This window comes from Coloeus monedula, assembly GCF_965178545.1.
Source record: "Coloeus monedula genome assembly, chromosome: 1".
NCBI classification, from domain to species: domain Eukaryota; kingdom Metazoa; phylum Chordata; class Aves; order Passeriformes; family Corvidae; genus Coloeus; species Coloeus monedula.
In genome coordinates this window covers 119082343-119105404 of record NC_138781.1, presented here as the reverse complement: position 1 = coordinate 119105404, position 23062 = coordinate 119082343, and the positions used below count along the sequence as shown (strand labels likewise).

General features: G+C 39.3%; 1 protein-coding gene across 2 annotated transcripts in view; it reads left to right on the top strand.

The window, feature by feature from the left end:
* The first annotated feature begins 4324 nt into the window (after positions 1–4324).
* The window catches only part of RB1CC1 (RB1 inducible coiled-coil 1), a 68551-nt gene continuing 49813 nt past the window's right edge, over positions 4325–23062 (top strand). For both annotated transcript variants that reach the window (XM_082298046.1, XM_082298045.1), the window contains exons 1-5: positions 4325–4461; positions 17354–17472; positions 19329–19456; positions 21841–21967; positions 22231–22401. In XM_082298046.1, coding sequence (XP_082154172.1) covers positions 19386–19456; positions 21841–21967; positions 22231–22401 — 369 coding nt within the window. In that variant the 5' untranslated portion in view covers positions 4325–4461; positions 17354–17472; positions 19329–19385. The remainder of the gene's footprint in view (positions 4462–17353; positions 17473–19328; positions 19457–21840; positions 21968–22230; positions 22402–23062) is intronic.

Sequence of the window (23062 nt, the reverse complement as noted above, 5' to 3'; positions counted from 1 at the left end):
GCATCAGCCTGATCTAGAAGGGGAATGAATATAGTTCTTTCCAGTATTTGAAAAAGGGGAAAAAGAAAACAAACAAACAAAAAAAGCCTCAACAAGACAAAAATCAAGGGAAATGAATGAAGATGGCAATGTGTTCCGGTTTTGACTGGGGCAGAATTAATTTTCCTCTTAGTATCTGGTACAGTGCTGTGGGTTTTTTTTTAAGTGTGAGAATAATGTTGATAACACAGTGATGGTTTAGTTGTTGCTACGCAGGGCTTACTCCAAGTCAAGGACTTTCCAGTTTCCCGTGCTCTGGCAGTGAGCAGGTGCACAAGAAGCCAGGTGGGAGAATGGCCAGGACAGCTGACCTGAATAGACCAAAGGGATGTTCCATATCATAGAATGTCATGCTTGGTATATAAACTGGGGGGAGTTGAGGCTGGGAGGGGCTGACCACTGCTCAAGGCAGGGCTGGGCATCTGTCAGTGGGTGGTGAGCAACTGATTGAGGCCTCACTTGTCTGTTTCAGGTTTTATTCCTCTCTCTTTTTGTTGTCTCAATTGCTATTATTATTTTAATATTACTATTACTTAATTTGAATTATTAAACTGTTTCTATCTCAACCCATGTGGTTTACAATTTTTTCCTGCTTCTCCTCCACATCTCACTGCAGGGGGGAGCTGTGTGAGCAAGCAGTTTTGTGGTACTTGATGGCTGGCTGGGCTTAAACCAAGACACAACACTAAGGGAAGCAGAAGTACACAGTGAGAACTTATGGCAAGCAGAGCTAAAGAAAATAGGAAGATGTGGTTTTTGAAGTACATTTGGAACTAAATAAATAGTGACCGTATTGGTCCATTACTGGCACGGCAGACAACAATCATACAAGAAACTGTCACCAGACCTCACTGATACTGTGGGACTGTGCCCCTTGTCTATGACAGTGCCCCTTGCTGCCAGTCTGGGCTCCCAGTATGCCTTCCCTTGAAGAGCAGCCTGGTCTTTTTGCTCTCTCACTACAGCTGCATAAATATGTAGTTTAAGAGACACATTCTTCAGTATACCAAATTTAGCACCCAAAATTAAAAGTACACTGTAAAAAACTCCTTCAACCTTCTTGGTTGTTTTACAGAATGTGAAAAAATATATAGGTGGATCCTAAACAGTATCTTGAAAGAATAATAACCTATATTTGGTACAGGACTTTGAAACTGTGAAGAATTCTCAGTAACCCTGATTCAATGCTTTCTTTTTTTATATCCTAGAGCAAACACTTTTTCATAAAATGCTGCTTTTTTAGGATAGAGGTGCTAGATATAATGTTAAATTTTAGGTTTTGTTCAGACAGACTCATGAAAAAACCCTGTAATTAGTTGTTTGGCATGAAGTGGCTCTGGAGCACTCTGAGAGGAAGCAACATAATGAAATGTTACAAGAATAAGCCAGAACAACCTGCTCTGCTAGCAGCGCTTTGCTTACTCCCCAGAACTGAAGTTCCTGCTTCAGTCCTGCCTGAGCTGCCTCTCAAATCAATCAACAGTTGTCCCACACGTGCTGTAAAAACCAGAACTGTGCTTAAGTGCCTGAAGCCTCATTTATGCAATTGTTGAGAGCCTGAGTGGCAGGGGTGCTTTGACAGAAAACTACAAGCTCTGTCAGCACTGCTGCTTCAGTGTTTGAAGAGATGCTGCTGCTTCTCTTGCCAATGTCTCAGCTTCTCAAACTTCAGGAGGTTGCTCTCAGTAGTTTCTCCACAAGAGAATTTTAACGAGACTTGTTCGTGCTTCAGGCTTCCTAAACCTCAAGGGGGTTTTCTGACCTCTGATTACAGCATGCATGGCACTTGTTCTGTCAAGTTCTATCTGGATATCATTCCTTTCACACTAAAGGCTAGTCCTTCATCACAGTCAAAAAAAATTAAGAAGACCATTTTAAGAGATGCAAAATGCAGAAGTTGACATCTATAGAACTAAAATAACACAGCTTTGACATAATCAGTGTTATATTACAGAAAGCTGCCTTGAATTGCTTTAATAGAATCTTGTATTATATTTCCCATTACATCTGTTTGAGTACTGATGTCTTCCCAGCTCCATTCATTGTTGTAGTCTGAAGTGCCAAAGGTGTCTTTCAGAATTTGGACACATCTCCCAACAAGCTGCAGAGCTGGGGAGTACTTGTTTATGGGGTGCCACAAGGTGGCAACTAGGGCCTTTCTTTAAAAAGCCAAGAAACTCCTTTCTAGACAGGCTGTGACTATTCAACATAGCCTTTAATGTGTCAAACAGGCAGGAAGCTCTCCAACATAGCAGAGGTGGCTAATTCACAAGTTTAATGTGAAAACCATAAACCTGATCCAGTTTGTGAGAAGTACCTTAAGGTACTGGAAGGCTGCAATTAGGTCACCCTGAAGCCTTTTCCAGGATGAACAAAGCAAATTCTCTCACCCTTTTCTCATAGGAGACATCTTTCATCCCTCTAATCAAACTGGTGGCCTGGACTCTTTCCCGCATGTTGATGTCCTTCCTGTGCTGGGGACCATGGCATGCTTGCACTGTTTTTTGCAATCCTCCTCTGATTTGCAGAGTATATTCCATATCTGAATATACTCTGGCCACAACATTATGCTCTGCCACGACTTGCTGCCTATGGGGTATGTTATGGAAGGAGAGGTGAAGGTAGGCAGCAGAGAAATTACAGTCCAGCTGTATGCTGTTCTCAAAGGATCTTGGCTAGAGGATGTCCTTAATGCCAGCATTGTGATCCTCTCTTGCATCTCTGAGCCAAACAAGCCCCTTGCTTCTGTTCCTCTCCAATTCACTCTTCTCTGATTTATGGGAAAATGTCCTCATCCCAAAGTTCTGTGGGCTAAGCCTCTAAAGAAACTTGTACTAAAACAGAAACCAAAAGTGACGAGTGCAAGGTTCACTCTTGTTTTCTCAGACAGGAGTAAGAGGCCGGTTCCCACCCTACAGCTTGGGGACTGCTTTATGTCAAAAGCTCTCTGAGTCCCCACAAGGACCCACCCTCTTCACAGGGAGGGAGGCAGGAGGCAGTGTCGAGCCCGGTCTGGGCAGTGAGTGCACCTGGGGCCACTCTCACCTGCCAGTGCAGGGATGAGTTGAACATCTGCTAAATTCTGCCTAGCAACTGGGAATGCAAACAGCCATCATCTAAAACACTGAAATAATAGTCAATGCCTATGGCACAAAAAAGACTATAGTGACAGAGAGCCCTTGATTCCCATGCTATGAATCCTTCTCTTTTTATTTATTTCCAGTTTATCCTTGCTAGCAGGTCTCAACTTTTAGTCTTAAAGAAAAAAAAATTCCTGTGTGTTTGGGAAATAGACACATCCTTTGGTTGGACTGACCAAGTTGATCTCCTATCTAAATCTGTCTGTAGATTTCCTAAACTTTTGATCTCTTGTCATGTCAGATTAAAATGAAATTGAAGAAACTTCCTGTTCAGGTAAGGCCAAGAGTCTGACTTCCAAAGCCAGTCATGTCCTGGGCTGGATCAAAAGCATCGCAGCTGGCAGGGCAAGGGAGGGGATTCTGCCTCTCTGCTCTGCTCTGCTCTGGTGAGATCCCACCTGGCATACTGCATCCATCTCTGGGGTCCCAGCACAGGAAGGACATGGACCTGTTGGGAGTGAGTCCAGAGGAGGCCGTCAAGTCGGTCAGAGGGATGGAGCACCTCTCCTACGAGGAAAAACTGAAAGAATGGGATTGTTCAGCTTGGAAAAGAGAAGGCTTCAGGATGACTAATTGTGGCCTTCCAGTATCTTAAGGGAACTTGGAGGAAACATGGGGCAAGACTATTTACAAGGGTGTGTCGGGACAGGACAAGGGTGAATGTGTTTAAAGTGAGAAAGAATAGGTTTAGATTAGATACCAGGAAAACATTCTTTACTGTGACGGTGGTGAGGAACTGGAACTGGCAACCCAGAGGTAAGGTGGGATGATCTTGGACGCATCCCTGGAAATATTCAGGGGCAGGGTGGACCGGGCTCTGAGCAACCCGGTCTAGTGGACTGTTGGGGTCTCCTCCCCTGCAGCAACAGTGGACGGTGCCCCTGCCCACGGGGTTGGAGCCAGATGATCCTCAGGGGCCGCTTCCACCCCAGACCCCTCCCGGATTCCGCCCGTCCGGAGCCGCCGCTTCCGCCGCGCGGTCCCTCCCGCGGGCCGCCCCCTCCCGGCAGCCCTCGCGCCGGAAGCGGCTGACGACAACAACAAACACCGGCGGCGGCGGCGGCCGCGCCAGGCAGGGTTCCCCCGGTGTCCGCGGCACCCAGCTCGCCCCGCCGGCCCTGCCGAGCCGCCTCTTCCCGCCCGCCGCCTTTCCCCGCCCGGCCGCGGGCCCCGCCGAGGCGCTGCGCGCCCCCGCGGAGCCGCCGGGCCCGGCCGCGCGGCGCGGGGGGGACGCGCCGCCACCGCTGCAGGATGAGCGGCGCTGCCCGCGCGGGACCCGGGGGTGAGTGCGGACGCTGCCCGGGGCTGTGCGGGCTCCCGCCGCCGCTCCGCTCAGCCCCTCCCAGCCGCGGGGAAGGCGGGGGTTCCGGTACTGGGAGGGCGGCCTTGGCGAGGGGCGGCGGTCCCGGCGCTGGGCGCAGGGCTGTACCCGTGGGGTGGGCGACAAAGAGCTGGGACGCGGCGGGGCGGGGGTCGAGTGGGAGCAGGATCCGGCGCCTGGAGCCGGTCCCGGGGCGGCGGGGTGACCCCAGCGCAGCTGCTGGGGGGGGGCGGTTGCTGCCAGCCCTCAGAGGGGAGCAGCGCCGGCTGGGCCGGGGTGCTCCCTGCCTGCCCAGGGCTCCGCTGCCAGGGCGAGGGATTCGCGGGGAAGTTACTACAAGGAATGACTCAGCCTGGCAGCGCCTCCGTGCTCGCCGTTGGCGGCGGTCGGGCGAGCGCCGTGCAGAAGCGTTGTGTGTTTACAAACGTTTTTCTTCCTCTCCCTCGGTTGTTTACTTGGTCCTGCTCCCGAGGAAGCATGTGCCCTGTAATGAATTTTCCCTTCAGTTTCTCCTTACGGTTCTTTGGTAGACTTTCAGGCTGTTCTGTGCGTCAGTGCTCAGTTTTCTTACTGACCCCCAAAGTACTGGCTGCCAGCGATCCAGAGGTAGAAATGCTAATATAAATGCTGGGAGAATTAAATGAGCTGATATTTGTAGTGCTCATGTTTCTCACTGAATGTCGTCTAGTCATGAAATAAAAAGTTGTGTCTGGTCCTGAGAAACACAGAAATGTTAGTTTAGACCTCATATAACCATAGCTTTTTTTTCTCTTGTGTCATTTGTTTTTGTCTGATGTAATTACATGGTATGTCCTGGCCATGAGCCATTTCTTGTGGTTCATATTTTAAGCTTTCACCTTTATTTCTTTATGGGAAAGAATGAAGAGGTTGAGGTTTGGGGTTTTTTTCCTTCTGCTCACGTATATGTGTGTCAGAAGTAGTTTGTGCTGTTGGGTTTATGGAAGGACTTAACACTTCTGGAGGTGTGTATTTTACTGTGTGGTGAAAGATACCTCAGCAATGCTGGAGAAATAACAAGAATGGAAAAACATGTTTCATACAGTTGAATTTTATACAGCTGAGAAGTACTGTGAGGAACAATATAAATAGAATCAGAATTATGGAATGGCCTGGATTGGAAGGGACCTTGAAGATCACCTAGTTCCAACCTCCCTGCCATGGGGAGGGACACCTTCCACTAGGCCAGGTTGCTCAAAACCCCATCCAACCTGTCCCTGAACACTTTCAGGGATGGGGCATGCACAGCTTCTCTGGGCAACCTGTTCTGGTGCCTCACCATCCTCACACTAAGGAATTTCTTCTTTATAGCCAATCTAAACTTATCCTCTTTCAATTTAAAGCCATTGTCCCATGTCTTCTCCCATACGTACCCTTTTAAAAAGTTCATCTCCATACGTCATGGAAGTACTTAGTAATAATGAAAACGTGCACGTTTATGGTATATGTAAATTATGAATTTTAAGAATATTTAGTATGTAGTACCTTGGGAAATTTTTAAAAGATGAAGCACATGAAGAAAGGGCCTTACTGTTTTCTGGTGGTCTAATACAACCATTTGTGCCAAGAAGCAAATATTAACAAGAAAGAATTTAGGTATTCTAACATCATTAAGTTTAGTTTAAAGTGTGCAGAGGATATATCTGTACTTACTCTAAATGCTGCCTGGAACTCAATATGGCTTTATTTTATTATGTTGAGAGTAGTAAAGAAAATGACTTACTGAAGAGCACATAGTAAAGGTCTTTAGAGCTGTGCCAGTTTTAGAGCTGGAAATACAAACGGGATCTTTTGGGATAATCCATTATTGTAAGATAGACCTAATTGTGCTTTGAAAGTGCATTTTTGGAAGTACATTGTTGTTGTGCACTTTGTAAAAGTAGCTGTGTGTTTTGTAGATTGTATAATAGCAATCTATCTTAGTTTTAATTGTGTTGTTCTAGACTTGTGCTCAGCACAGATTTGGGTTAGTAGTTTCTGAGATCCTGTTTAAGGGACTGTCTCTCTGCCATGTCAGGTTACTATATTTATAATTAGAAGTGTACGCAGCAGATTTGTGCTCTGACTGGAGAAGAGGGCAAGGGTTATTTTGAGGTCTTTTGTGGTGTCCGTTTAAAAAAACTGTGTGTCCCTGCATGTTGTCTGAACACAGCTGTTACATAGCCTTGCAGAAGCTAAGGTGGCAAAGATAATTTCTAGACTGAACTTCAGTTATTTTGGTTAAATAGGGGATGGAGTGTATGTTGGGGATAAGGGAGTAGCACATGCTGATTTGTTGTTTTTGGTAAGAGAGTGGCAGTTACAGTGGGATCACTGGAAAGAATTTTTCTGTATGTTATCAGTGTGTCCTTAAGTCTTTATTTGCTTTTAAACTAGCAGTTGCTTTCTGTGAAAGACTGGCTTAGAGTGATGTAAGGATCTTAAGACTTATATTGCACAGGATGGGTTCATTAGCACGTTGAGGTAAAGTGAAAACAAGAAGTTAAAATGAAAAACTATAGTGTGCTTACCCAATTGTCACACGAGCCACTTCAGTCATTTGGATAGTGCCCAAACAGTCATGTGTTTCCTTCTGCATTTGCAATATTGCTCAAAAAAGTTATGCTCCTGATTTTTGGTCCACAGCTCAATGACATTATATGAACAGTTTCTGAAGATGAGGAGGGGACAAAAAAAAATACCTTAATAAAGAAATACCTTACTGCTTTCAAGGAGCCTATTAATAGCTAGCATTCTGATGCAAAGTTGTTAATCAGTATTACTGAGTAGCAAACACTTAATTACAATATGCCAACTTACATAATACTATTGTATTACACTGCAAGATTGATACCAAACAGGCAAAAAAAAAAAAATCATTAATATGTAAATTACTAATTTAATTGCAAGAATTAGAGCTGTTTTCTAGCTGATTTGCCAGACTAATGATTTTGGTGTACAAGTTGAAAGATCTCACATGAACTGTGTGTTGTAAAAGCCTATAGCACAATTAATGGTGATAAAGAAATGGCTAGCAATTATTTTTGTGAGCTAATTAACATTCTGTGGTTACTGAGAAAGTCACTTGTCTATTTATGAGTTAATTCGTAGTGCAGGTCCACTCTTTATTTAGTTTTAATTTAAATTTCAGGTTTTTTTATGTAGTTCAGTTGAAAGGCAAGGTGGAAGACGTCATAGCCATGTATCAGCTCTTTCTATCCTTTCTATTTGTAAGCAGGGTTGGAAGTGGATATACTTTGTGTTTTCTAATAGGATTCAAGCATAACTATATTGTTAATAATACATGAATAATATTTCAATACCAATTATTGGAAGCTGTCAGTAGAAATATCAAAACAAATTTATTGATACCACATTTACATTCATTTTACATTTACATTGAGACGGGGCTGGTCAGGAGAAGCACTGCGGCTGCCAGGGCAATGCTTGCTTGTCTTTTGTCCATCTCCAGGTGTGTATTTTCCTTTTGTTGTTCAGGTTTGCAGTCCATGGTTCTGAGCTCAAACTACCAGCTCAAGCAACAGCTCAGTGTAGCTTTTTATGTTCATCCAAGATGTTGACACTTTCTTTTGGGAACAGATTTTGCAGCTGGGCCTGCTGTCTTTATCACATCAAGGTGAAATGATTATGGTGTGCTATATATAAAGCTCTAGTAGTTTGTGCATCTAGAAAATAAGCTGTGGTAGAATGTGGTAGCCTGTTTTCTATGAATAAGTACAAAAAAGGCTTGTTTGAGGGCTGTATGAATTTCTTTCTGACCTGTGTTGATTACTTGTTGGTGGAAAGTAAAATGTAAAACTGGTTTGTTGACTAGTTGGATTCCAAATGTCCTGCATCTGTCTTGCTGTGTAATGCTGTAGGATCAATGAGAAGAACGGTGCGTGAATATTTGAGAGCAGCTCTGCCTAAGTAATGTTCTAATGGGTTTTTAACTGACTTCAGAACATGGTTTTATTTTCTCTTTATAAAATAGCTCATGTTTTCTTACCTCTTAAGACTTTCTTTTGAAACGGTGTTTTTGCTTTTTCAGGAGAGTAGGAAAGCTGTGGTGGCAATAATGAAATTGTGTGTTCAGTATTTCAATTGCATGTTGCTTTTATTTGGAGGGATTAGGTGGAACTAGTATCTGTATGATACATCAATCTTCATTATTTTTCTTGAAGATGTTTGACAGGCCAGTATGCTGTTTTCATTTTGAACAGATTGAAAACAGTATGTATTTTAGAGGTAGAATGCAGTATTGAAGAACTAATTATAGGAAAAGTTTTACTTACATCATGGATTCAAAAAATCATACCACCCTTAGCAAAGCTAAAATACAAATTCTGTAAGAATTGCACTTTGCTGAGGTCTGATTTTTGAATGTTTGAGGTAGCTGTTTCTAAATTCCCAAATTCTATTTTGATTTAGTGTTCAGTTTATCTTTTAAATGACTTCTCTGCCTTTTTTTTTTTCTATGATTGAACACGTAATAATGCTCTTTTGTGTCGTAGGTATAGCTGCAGTACTTTTTGCTCTTTATTATTTGAATGGTGTTTTTTTCCTAGTATTGCAGGGACTTTCAATGTCAGTGGTTTATGTCAAACTTTGAGTTTGTTGATGCCAAGTAGCTGTGCTGGTATGTCAAAAGCCTGAAGATTTTACCCTTATTTATTGTAGTTGGCTTAGGATAAACAGTTCATACTGACAAAATGGTGCTTTTATTTATATAGTTTTTCTTCCATCCTCCACAGTGTGTATTTTTATTAAATTCAGATGAAGTGAAGATGCTTATATAAGAATATATTGTGTAACAGTACTAGAAGCTCTCTTCTAATACATTGTGCTTATGCTATGTTGTAAGTGTTCTACTAGTAAATTCAAACTGACTTCTCTATTTAAAAATATTCTTTGCAAGTACTCGTGTTGTCTACTGATTGAAAGAGACTTGATTCTCACCCTGTGAATGGTTTGAAAATATGACTCAAAATTCTCAGTTCTGTCTGAATGAAGGGGGGGAGGGGTAATGTGTATGCCTTTTTATCTGAAAGGCTTGGTGGTAAAGTACCTATAAATTTCGAAAAGCAAGTGTATTGTAACAACATTTTCACATGCATATTATGGCTCTAAACAGGACAATCAGGCTTCAGTAAGCCAGGAGTATAGTTGTAATACCTCAATTGTTGTAAGTTGTGTTTTTCTTTGTCTTTCTTGGGGTTTCTTTGGTGGTTGTATAGCTCTTCAGTTGGTAACACCGTATAAAAGAATTTATCAGTGCACATTGTTAGTTGTTTTAAACTACCAAAGATTTATATTGCAGAAAGGTAAAGAAGGGCAGATGAAAATTAGAACTAACACCTTCTTGAGATTAGAGACAATTTAATATTCTTCAAACAATCCTGCAGCTTTTCTTATTTCTCAGCACATTGCTGTTATCTTCTTTCAAACTGATGCCAGTAGAGATCCAAAGGTGATTCGTAAATATGTCATATCCAAAAAGAGTAATAGACTGATCTGAGAAGAATCTAGACTTTTCTGAATATGTATTCCTAGGGAGACTGGGGGTTATATCAGCGCTGCATCTTGCTGTTGGTCATTTACTTACCTCTTTCAGATACCCCTGAAAAGAAAAGAATGTTGATAAATAGGAGGTGGTTGGTAGATGACATGTGAATTATAAGTAACTTCAAAAGGAGAAATTGGGTGAATTCCATCTTTAGATCATGAAAGTTCAAATACTAATTTTATAATTAATATAGGATAAGAAAAATTTGAAACAAGTTTGGATGTTGCAAATCAGTTGAACAGTTTACCAAGACAGTAGTGGATTTCCTTATTACTAGAAAACTTTAATGGTGTTTGAAAATCTGATTACTTATGAATAGAAATTAAGGAAGAACCTGTGACTTTTATGTAGGCAGTCAGAATAAATCACGAGGATCTTTACTTGCCTTACATTTCATTATTGTCAATCTTTTACTCTCTTTTCCATCTGTAGTGTTTTCATTCCTATAAAGTAAATGCCATTTAATCAGTCTGTGTTTTCATCTTTTGAATAGTTCTGGCCAAGATTCTTCTTTTTTTCACATAAAAGAAAAAAAAAAGTTGTAGCATTAGGATGTTGTATCTGAAGAGGGAAGAACAGGGGAAATGGCCTCCTAGACTATATTTTGAGAAAATCTGTCCTCAGTTGCATCTGTAGTAATTGTAAATTTTTACGTTATTTTAGCCTGCTTTTAAGAGGGTACTAGTTTGGGTTTTTTCACTAGGTTTCCAAGAGGGGATCTGTTAGTAACTGAGGATGGCACGGGCAGTTAGAAATGTGAATTATGCCTTCTGAAAATTTTCACTTGTCTTCTTGAATGATGGTTGTGATGTTGAGTATCCTCTGTATTCATTGGACTCTTTCCAGTCATAAGTGAAGTGTAGCAGTTTGTGGAGTTGTGTAATGAACCTGGTCACAGAACCAATTTGAGCTATCAGGATCCTGGGGAAGCATGCTGTTTCTAACTTAATGCAGCAAAATAATCCAGTTTATTCCATAGAAATATGGATAGTTGCATCACTGAAAGCTGGTGCAGGGAAAGGAGCAGAAGAAGAACTGGCTGAGGAAAGGGTTTCCTAAGTCTGGTGCTCTTTCTGTTAGCAGTGTTTGTGGCCTTGGTTAATCAGAGAGTGTTAGTGGAAGAGCATTGGTGCTGACTTGTCTGAGTTGGGCATAAGAAAGAATAGACTTTGTTTTCTGTTTCTTGCAGAATTGTTTGCAAACACTGGAAGATTTTACATGCTAATTATTTTAAAGAGTATGTGCCTACAGGAAGAACCTTCCCACCATTATGGAGTCAGTCAGTAACTTGAATAAAACCACCTGAAGCTCCACGTCCCTGAGAGCAGCAATCTTTGCAAAGAGAATGTATTATCTCTGTAATTCAAGGGAGGCTTGTACTCCACAAATGCTTTGAAATGGCAAAATTATACATTAAAAAAAGAAAAATCTGACAAAACCTTCAGTTAACTTTGTCAAAAACTTAAGGCGCAGACAGCTGTGGAAAGGCTTGTTTCCATCAATTAAAAACAAAAAGAGGAAAGAAAGAGAAGGGATACTTCTACAGGCTGTGGGCTGTTTCCTAGCAATAAGGTTGTCAGAAATCCTAGGCTGGTTTCCTGACTTGTACCTGTTAACTGAGGCACAGAAGTTTTACTTTCTATCGTGCAAGAGATGTGGAGTTTTGAAAAATGTGGTAAAATTGTATTTACTGTTGGAAGAGGAGAACTTTTGTCTGATCTGTTACATGGGTTGTGTTTTGGCAGCTCCTCAAATCAGTGAAAACAACAATGTAAATAGATGCTAACCATCAGATCTGAAGCTTTATAATCATGTCCATATGGAATCATGACACAGTGCCTGAAAATGTGCTTGTTGTCTCATGAACGTGTTTGAAACTATTGCATTCCTAGAATTCACAGTGTAAATTTTGTCTGAACTTGTGAGAAGCTGCATTGTTTTGGGCCACTCCGATTTCAGAGCTACTCTTTCATGCACAGTGTTTTCTTGCCTGCCCAGATGCATTTGCTTTTGATCTGCTCTTTTGCCCTTGATGTTGTTGAGGATCTCTGAAGGCATTGCAGCACCTACTTAGCTGAATGAGGAGCTTCCGTGTAATTCAGAGTTGTAGGAGCAACTCTGAATATGATGGCTGTATGTAACTGAAATATTAGGTTAGTATTATATAAAATTATTCATCTTAAAGGAGGGGAAGGGGGGAAAAGCCTCTTAGACTATGAAATACTGAATTAGTGACTTTTGAAATTCCTCTTTAGTGAATGGAGAAGTAGAAGCTTAGGAATGTGTCCTGGTTGCTCTGCGGGATTGCAGCTCGGCTCTTGGGTTGAGTGGAAAAGCTGACCAGCAGCTGAGTTTGAGAGCTGTTAGGAACACAGTGACTGTTGGAGATGCTGTAATTAAGTAACCGCCTCTGTGCCTGATGCACATCTCAACACAGTATAAATAGAGCTCCAGATGGCACCTTACAGATGTCAGGGATTGACAGCCTTTCTTTAAGACTACAGTGTGGCTTGAACATGAGGTTTATAGGCTTTGATATAAGGTGGTAATGGGAGATAGGATCTCCACCTGCAGTAATATATCTCTGTGATTAAATGTGGTCTTCTTGGTAAATTTATTTTGGAGGAGTAGGGGAATTAAATTATTCTCTACAACTGGGTCAGGAGGAGCTCACTCATCACACAGCTTAGGTTTTTTTTCTAATTATTATTTTTTAGTTTTTCTTTTAAGTTTTTAGTGTGCCTTTTAAAACATATTTCCTTTCAACAGTTGGCTATCCAGAAAATGGTATGCATTTGCATACGTATTTTAGAAACATAGCTATTTCTGTTGCATAAAGCATTACTAAAGAATGTGTGCCCTTACAATGGGGTCATTCTTTCTATTCTTCTGATGGTGGTAGTAGTAATGTTTCACAAAATTTAGGTATTTCTGGTTAGATGCATTGGGTGCAGTACTGAAGAAAGCTTCTCGGAGCCTGCTTTTGGAGATGATCTTACAACTAATGTGAAGAAAGGTGTTAGTTGCATTAAATTCAGCTTCAGTTTCTATTTTCATTTTCCTTTGATTTAGGTGCTATAAAATACTCAGCTTTTGGGGTCTGCAAGTTGGAGCAAAAGAGCATTTTTTGAAAGGGACACTTGAAAATAAAAACAAAGGAAGTGGATGTAGAAGGCAGGTTTAGAGAAGAAAACAAAATTAATTGCAGGGAATATTCTGCACTGCTCTTGTACCTTTGTCTATTATGCATATGCCTAAGTTGAGGTGAAGCAGGAAATGCTGCTCTGAAAGGTGAAATCACAGGAACTGCAGCATCTCAAAGGCAAACCTTAAGATTTGTGGTATGGAAATGAAGCACCATTTAATAACATGCTAATGTGCTCTGAAGTTGACTCCAGCTCGAGAGGTAATAAAGGTATATTAGCCTTGAGGGGAGATGCTACCCAGATAAGATACTCAGTGAATGAGGAATAGCACTTGAGTCTTTTTAAGCATGTCACAGACTTGTCAGCCTTTGCCTCAGATGAATTGCCCTTTCAACAGGCAGAAATTCTGGTGGTGTCCTGTGAGACTCCTGACCGTGGTAATTGGGGGTAACATTTATGACTCATATTGGAGACGCTGTTACCTGTAGTGTAGCCTCAGTGCCTCTGCAGTAAGGGAAGTGAAACTTCTGTATCAGCAGCACACAGGTGATGATCCCACAGAGCTATGTGAATGTCTAATAGCAGTGTGAAAATGCAGGCACTGTGTGAACAGACTTGCCTTGATCTGATAGTTTAGCTAGTTCTGTCTACTTTCAGTCTTTTTTTGACTTGGAGATACACACAGGACATAAAGAGTTTGGGCCTCTTGGTTCTATCTGACTTGGCAGGTGAAGCGTTGATAAGTATCACACTTAGCATACAGATGTGGAGCAGCACTTCCCTGCTCTTCCCTGGGTACAAGAAGCAAGGTACCTTATACTGTTTGTGTTGGTGTTGTGGATGGCATTTTACACCACTGAGTTTAAAGGAAAGCCATTACTTTGGCATGGTTCATTTTAAATTCTATGGTATTAAAGAAAAATTTATCAGTATCTTTGTTTGCTCAAATTTAGTTTGTAATCCAGATTATAAAGGAAGTCTGGGAAATGAGATGTCAGAAGCATGAGTGTGAACAATTACAGAGGGAACTTAAAGACTAAAGTGAGGTTGATGAATGTCCTATTAAACCCAAACAGCATAAATGTTGATTTCTTTGTCCTCCTCTGAATGCCATGATTCAGTGTTTGAGTTTGTGAAGTTCTTGAAGTTGTTCCATGAAACAATGGAACAGTCAGCATTAGGTAATTAGGAGCAGGGATTTTGCACTTAAGGGCAGAAATGGATGGTTAATGTAGCCATAGGATTATTTGTGGAGTGCTGTGAAACCTGTGATGCCTGTGCTGTAATGATGAAAAGGAAGGGTCCATAAATAGATACTAGTTTCCTTCTAGAGATGTAACAATGAGCATGTTCTGAACTGAGATACATCTCAATACTTGTAAACGTGTTGAAAGTATTGATCAAACCTGACTTCAAAAGTAGTTGGTTGTTGAAGAGTTTATATTATATAGAAAAAGATTGCAGTAATTGCATTGCAATGTAAATGCAGTGTAGAGCAGTGAAATATATACTACAACCAGCACAATGTATTCATAGCTGATTTTGGTGGTTTATTAGCTAATGTGACAATATACTTATTCTCAATTATGGAAACTTTTTATACTTTGTGCCATTCTTACATTTTTATAATCTCATTTATTTTCTTGTATTTATGCCTACCATATTCTGTTTGCTCTGGCAGCTGTTACAGAAAGTTTCAAATGTTCAGCTATTTTTTAAAATTAAATTATTGATAATTCGTGGCAGTTGGTCAGAGAGACTTCTATCCCATAATGTGAAGGATCTAGCATGGATCTAATGCTGCAAGTTACACAGTTTAAACAAATAATCGGGGTGGACTACTCATTTGTTGTCTTTTTTCATTACATAGGTAGCAGCTCTGTCTTCAGTAGCTGTCAGATTGTGTAGTTGTTCAACCTCTATTAAGATGAATTAAAATAATTTCAGCAAAAAAACCTTTGAAACTTGTAACACTCCATAAAAGTTTATAGCTAAAAATAAATAAAGCCTGAAATTCTCCTAATGGCCTGTTCTGGTAATAAAACCAGAAGAAGAATAAAATGTGTTTGGATATATTCTGTTGAAGCTTGATGGCGTGACTTTCGCTCCAAGATTGCATTAAGAGTTTGTGTTACTGCTGGATGATAACAATATTCTGGAATATTGGGAGCAAAGGCCAATTCGTGATGTGTAGCTGACCTTGCCTATAATAGTCTGCAATAACCTGACCTTTGAAAGAAAAGAAACTTAGGTAACTGTGGTAGGTTTTCATGTATACATACCCTCTGTAACTTACCTTTCACTTTTAACACAGTCAGACAGATTTTGTCCAGACATGCAAGACTAGGGAAAGCTCTCAAAATTAATGTTTTTCCAATGTTGTGAAGATGGACAGCTGGAGAGAGGCAGTTGATGTAGTTCCTGCTGAAGGGAGGGAGGGCTGCAGTATGTCTTTGTTGGGTATCAGTGAATCTTGCAGGGGAGGCTGTTGTTCAAGGCATGTATTCTCTGGAACCTTGCTTTACATGATTCCTCTCTTCCTGAAAGTGTTCTCTGAAATTTGTAACAGTCTTGAGAGTGGGTGAATTTTGTGGAATTCTGTGAATTCTACTTTCTTTTTTTTTTTTTTTCTTTCCCAAAGAGTAATCTAGTACAAATTTGTCCTGCCTGTGTCATTGTAGTTCTTTTCCCCCAGCATTGTTTGATGAAATGTTGAGAAACAACACTTGCTTTTTGTCTTCTTAATGGTTGCAAAGGAGTTACAAGACAGAGATTGTGTTGTGTTCCTAGTTTGTGGCAGAAGTGTTTTAGTAGTTTCATGTTAATGTGCATTACTTTGATCTAAAGGAAGTATTCATAAATTCATTTTGCTCAAGTACAGCTGCTGACTGCTGATAGCTAAACTGGAGGAGGACACTTTAATTACAATTTTTCTTGTGGTAGCACTTAAACACATTGGTTATTTCCCTTTTACTGTACCTTTGCTTCTGATAAAATGTTATGTGTGCATTTTGCATAGGAGTGAAGAGGGAGGGGACAAAAGGGAGGAAAAGAATTCTTCTGTTCCATAACCATAAAATGATTATTTCCTTTATTACAAGGTTTTCAAATATGGAATAGAGTGTTTTTGATTGTCTGTAGTAGCACAGGTTGTATAAAATGGTTTACATGTTCTAATGGTTTTCAGGCTTCAGCAAGCCTATTTTTAGTAATGGATTATCACCCTTTATAGTGCCTGATCATCTTCTCAGAAGCTTGCTAGGGCATTAACATGATAGAAATAATGTTTGTTTGCAGTTTGGAGTTTGTGCACTGGCTTCACTGCCCTGAGCCCAATAGCTCATCAACATGTTCTTTGCCAAGGCTCCTTCTCCTTTGGCACTGCTACTTAACTGAAGACAGTTAAAATGAACTAGGGTAGCCTAAAAAGGTTACCTTTGCTGATCTGACTCATTTTGGTTGTTGTAGTTTCCATTGTAGTTTAAAAAGCAGTTCTGGGAGAGAAGCCCCTGGCAAAGATGCAGTGACAAGCAGCTGGGAATCTTCAGGTTATTAAAAAAAAAAAAAAATAGAATAAATAAATCTAACACATGTTTTGAAAGTAGGTGAATGGCTTAGCAAAATAGGTTACCTTGTTTTAGGTAAGGAAGGTGATACTGATTCCTGAAGGAATCTGTGGGAGACAGCTGCAGGATAAGACTCTTCATTCAACAGCAGTAGCATGTATGTCTTTTAATGCTGGAGTTTCATAGATAAATTGCCTTGTTAAGACTTTCTCTATTGCTCTCAGCATCACCACGTCAACATTCTGCATCAGTTCTGAAAAATAATTTCAGTTAATGGAAAAGCAAACATTTCTTTATAGCGAACTAAATTTCTCTCCTTGTAAACACTCAAAAGTATGATTAGTAGTTATTTTAAACAAAAATGATGAGCGAAAGTATTCAGATGTATAGCAGTTCTGGGCAGACTTGTGACTGGATAGCATTATTAATTAACAAAACCCCAAACAATTACCACGTAATTATTCTTCTGGCATTAACATACACTGATTTCTGTATTAGATGCAATTATGGCCATAAAACCCTGACATTTCAATAATAATTTTTTACTAATAATTGCATTCTGTATCCTTTCTTTGCAGATTTTCTCTGGCTTTGAACAGCCATGCTACTCGGTTGCCAAAAATCAAGTAAAGCGAATGTACGCAGTTACTCTCCTCTTGAATTTGAAGAAGGCGGTAGCTCTGTATAGTGCCTGAAGGTAATTCTTTCTTTGCCTGAAGTTAAAAAGTTAGAGACTCCTGATGTATGGCAGATGCTGTCATAAATATTGTTGATCTTAATAATGTTTCTTCTCTCTGTGGTCTGGTTAGGTTTAGTGTTATGGTTTGGATGGGTAAATGCTTAATTAAAATTTTACTTCGTGTATGTGTTGGGCACGTTCTCTCTCAAATACCACTTTAGCTTTGGTAGCAATGTTCATATGAAAACTAGGTATTATATAAACCTTTTACTATGTTTAGATGTAAAAGAGAGAATTTATTAATAAAATAAGGAACTTTTAGCTTGTTCTTGGTGTTCAGCAGTTTTTATCTATTTAATAACTTAGTTTATAGAGTATATTCTCCTTTTTCTGATACAAAAGGAAGCTGGTGCCACTGAGTACAGTAGAGTTCAGGTGAAAGGACAACAAAACTCTTCAGATCAAATTATTTAACTGGTCCTTTTTTATTTGATGTAGTTCTGTTTCTGAAGCCTTGTTGTGAAAATGAATGATTTAACTAGGACTATAACGAATGCTTGAAAAGTGTGAGGGTAGCTGCTCTCTTGTAAGAAAACTCTTACGACTTTCTGGAATAAATATTTTGATAAAAGCTCTCCCCCCTACTCATATTAATGGCGTGTTTGTTATTTTTCTCTGTGGTTTGTAAATTTTTCTATGTGTAGGCAAAGACATAAATGCAAATTCAGACTAATGTTCGAGTAATATGATTGGCTGTGTAGACCCTGTATGTGTGTCTTATTAATACTACAAAGGAAAACGGACAACTTATATTACCTGTGTAGTAATTTAATCCAAAAAGTCATTTTTACAATGATATAAGAATATTGCTTAGTGGCTAAAACTTACAGCTTAACTTTTCATCATTCCTTCTACAAAGAATTCAGGTTATTAGTGACTGCCGTGCTAGTTGTATTTCTGCAGCAGCTTTGGTAGTGTGGTGGAAATTACTCATAAGCTTCCTAGCTCCTAAGGAGGAGAAGAGAAAAAGGCTCAGAATTATGGAGTACTTAAGTGATAAAATCTCAAATTAAGTCTTAGTGTTTTATGAGGCAGGTTAATATTTTTCATCTGTCACATACACTGGAAAAACATGTGCATAGAGTCACTCATCCATGGTCTTGTAGGGCACAGGACTGAAAATGTGTGTTGACCTGCACGTTCTTGCTTGAATGCTTCTTATTTGCTATCAGTAACAAAGAAAGGAGCTACTGATTTAGCTAGTGCTGATAACAGGAAAAAAAAAATTAAAGCTATTACTTACTGTAGAGAAATACAAAAAGGAATTTTGCCTTCTTTCTTTTCTTTGTTTTTTTTTTTTTTTTTTTTTTTTTTTTGGGTTGTTGCCAATGATTTAATTTCTGAGTGAAAAAGTATGGACAGGGATAGTAGTGAGCAGATAGACTTAGTGGCTGTAAGTTGAGGAATTAATAGATTGTGCTGCTGTTTGTAAAATCTAGAAAAGATGTCTGGAAATTACTATCTGGGGCTTTAAAAAGGTATTTCATAGTTGAGAAAAGCCAGGTAATGATCTGGGATGATGGCTTCTGCAATTAGAAGTCATATTTTCTTATTTTTTTCTAATTTAGTTTCTTTTATTCTTCTCAGTGTATATTCTCACATGTTCTCCTAACTGTCTGTACATGCAGAGACTTACCCTGCTCATGTTTCTGGCTAGAGGAACAACATCTCTGTCTTTGGTAATGAATAAAGAACTGTGGAATGTGAGCACTGATGTATTCACCCACTATATATCTGAAAGTGTGTTTTCAAAAGCATGTGTCTTGTCTTTTTCATGATTCCTGTGAAACTAACGCTTGAAATTTTTGTTTCAGTTTCTAAATGATTTTAGCAGTGGAAGTTACAAACTTCAGAGACCTAAAGAAATCATCATGAAGCTATATGTATTTTTGGTCAACACTGGAACTACCCTTACGTTTGATACTGAACTTGCTGTACAAAAGTAAGAGTAAATTAATTGTATATTGTTTAAATTTAAAAAGTATGTATATTTGTTATATATTAAATATTTGACAGATATTAGGTTTTTTTTAGTATGTCAGTGCAGTTTTCTTCTAGGTTATCCTGTATTTGAGTGAATTTTGGTGGTTGTTTTCTTCATTTTTTTTGTGATTAGCATTTTCAATGCCTTGCCAGGTGATTGTGTGTGCAGTTCCATGAAAGAGTAGAGAAGTTATTTACTTTCTGGGTCAGTGTCAGAGGCTGACCTGCTCCTGTTGAATCTGGTGTTGTGTTTGGTGCTTTTTGAAAGAACTGTCAGAATGACTTCAGATCTTTTGTGCCCTTTTATTGAATAGTGTTTTTATTTGGGATTTCTCTATAAATGGTTTATTTTTTACTGTCTGGCATCATAGAGGAAGTTCTGCAGGTTGTTCTTTCTCTTGTCAGTACACTCATCCTGAAGAAAATGTGTGCTCTGGAATGTTTTTAGATTGAATCCTAAAGAATTGGCATGAAGGTTTTTGTCGCATGTTTTAGATGGGTAGAAGTGGATTCTGTCCTATGTTGTAAGGCTCCAAACTGTTTTAGATGATTTTATTTGTAAAACATGAACTCCTGAGTGCCCAACTGCCTGAAGCGTGATCAGTGTTAGAGGATCATGCTGAAGTCCCAACAAGTTTACTGTTTGTATTTTTTTTTTCACTGCATACTAAAAGCATCTTGCAAATGTACAGATGCTTTTAGAGAAGTTTGTATTGTATTCTTTTTCATTGTTCTCATGTGCAAGACACCTTGGGGGTAGCAAGAGCCAAGCTCACCTGCTGTCTTCATATTCTATCAGTGATGAATATGTTGCAAGTAATTGGGCATAAAAGATTTCTACCATGGATTTTGTTCTCAAATCCATTGTTTCCTTTCTCCTGAACTCCTGTTTGTAATTTTCATGAGTGAAAAAGACTAGACTGTTTTAGTGTGCTCTTCTCTAAAGCCAGATGAAAGTCAGGGTATTACTGAGCATGAAATAGTATTTCAGCCATTCTGTTTCTACTGCGTCGTTTATAGATGTGCTCACACCCCTATAAGCTGTCTGATACATTTAGACATTACATTTCTAAATCATGGTGAGTGAGGTGCAGCATCAAAGCTGCCATGCCAGGCTCCTAATAATCTGTTATGGGCCTACTTTTTGCTCAGTTGGGTTCTTTTTTGGAAGCTGTCCAACAACTGAACCACACAAAATCAAAGACTCTTCAGTCGAACAGTTTAACTGCTTATTCTGTATATCTGTACATACAGACTTGCTCTTTCTAGTTCTAACTTTTTTGGGTTCTTCGCCTGTCTCTTTGTACATGGACAGGCCAAGCTACCTTCCTAAAGACTGTGGAGGTGATAGGTGAATGGTTACTGTAACACAGCTAGCAAGTACAAGCTTGTGCTTGTGAGAGGTTTGTAATGAATCACAGAATTTATGATGTCATGCTGAATCATGGTTGCTTTAAATAACAGATCTTTATGATCTTTTTCAAGTAACAGTAACACTGTTAAATTTCCTGCTACTTACATCGAAACTGTTGATGCTTATATTATTTAGTTCATACTCAGAAGCTTTTTTTCTGCCTTTGCACAGGTGCTACCACAGTGTGTTATGTTAGCTGGGGTCAGTAACTGGATCAGATTAGTAAATTCTCATTTACTTTGCTGTTTACGAGTGTCTTAATGACTCAGTCTAGAACTGCCTAAAATAGGCAGTAAAGTGAAGATGTCAGCTAGAATTGAATGTTTAAGGCTGTTGAATTAAAACCAGGGATGGTCTATTGATATACTGTTTCTAAGTTAAAGTCTGTGATGTTTATATTAATTTGTTGCAGGTATATCGATTGTTACGTTTCCTGTTATTGTAAGTGCTTTACTGCATTTCATGTGCAGTAAATCAGCCAGAGTTTATTAGGTGAAATTGTGCTTATGCATAACGAAGTGTTAATAGTCTTGTCTTCTAGGGCTTTAGCAAGTCAGCTGTTTGGTCATAAAGTATAAATTCAACAAACACAATATGACTTCTACAGCTGTTACCCTAAATGCTTGGTGTGACTTAATCCAGAATTTCAGCATGGTAACAGATCTTGGAAAAAATGTTGCTGGTGACTTATCAGCAATGCAGAGGCTGTTTTCTTTTAGCTGATAGCTTATTAGCTGCATATCCAGAATGCAACACATTACAGCACTTTAGAAATATGTCATTGTGCAGAATGAAAATGTTTCTTCTAAAAATGTTCTACTCTGACACAGACAGGTCACCTGTGTCTCTTACAGAAATACCTGAAATGAGAGAGAAAAGTAATCTGATAGCATCATCTTCTCTTCCCATTTTTTTTTTTTTTTTTTTAGTGTGGCTGATCTGAAACATGCAATTCAAACAAAGTACAAGATTGCCATTCAGCACCAAGTACTGGTTGTTAATGGAGGAGAGTGTATGGCACCAGACAGAAGAGTGTGTAGTTACAGTGCTGGAACAGTAAGTGCATGCTGCATTCTTAGCCTAAACTGTCATTTATAGGGGAAGAAAAAGATTTATTACTAAGGGATTTTTAAGTATTTTTCTGTAGTGTGTTGCTTGCTGGATTTCTTTGATTTGAGAAACAATGTTTATATATTCAGCTTATAAATGTAGATTTTAACTTGTTCTCAAGACGTGTTACCCACATGAGGAAATCATTGATGATTCAACAGTGAGTTGCCTTTACTCAGTGTTTGGTTTCCTTTCCTTTTTGAGTGTAGGACACCAACCCAATTTTTTTATTCAACAAAGAAATGATCTTGTGTGAACGTCCACCAGCTATCCCCAAAACCACATTTTCAGCAGAGAATGAGATGGAATTGAAAGTAGAAGAATCTCTTATGATGCCTGCAGTGTTTCATACAGTAGCATCACGAACACAGCTTGCTGTGGTAAGTAGATTGTTACTGTATTTGCACACCAAAGGAAAATATGTCAGAGGGACAGCTTGATGTAAAATATGAAATAGTTTCTTCAAAAGGCAGTAAGAATGGTGTATTAGTGGTGATGTATTCTTCAGAGGCTTTGTCTCAGAGTTTCAAGGTAAATTTTGAAATGTGCTTGCTTCTTCAGCATGTTCAGAGCTTCTTTCAAAACTGTAGTGTAAGACATCTTTTGGATGTGTATGTTTGCAGTGTTTGCAAAACAAAAGCAATCGGGTTGCTTTGGACCATGCTTCAATGCACTGCCTTATTTTCAGTGTCCTCAGTCTACCTCAACTGGAAGTGAGAAAAGTAACTTTGGAAATGTTGTTAACTCAAGTAGAAAATTAACAGTATAATTTTTAAAAGCACCGTGCCAAACTTCTGTTTCATGATATATGCCTAAACAACTGGTGAGGAATTAATAAAACTAAACTTTTTCCTAAAATTCAGGTTGCCTGTTATTGAATACTGCCTTTTCCTTGCATATTGCATATATTTACTTGCAAAGTGATCAGAATTCCAATTTGGTTATTTCTGTGTTGTTTTGATAGGAAAAACTCGCTCCCTGCAAGATGGCCAGTAAGATACCAAGTGTGCATGCAGTAAAAACCAGATGCATGTTCAAGAC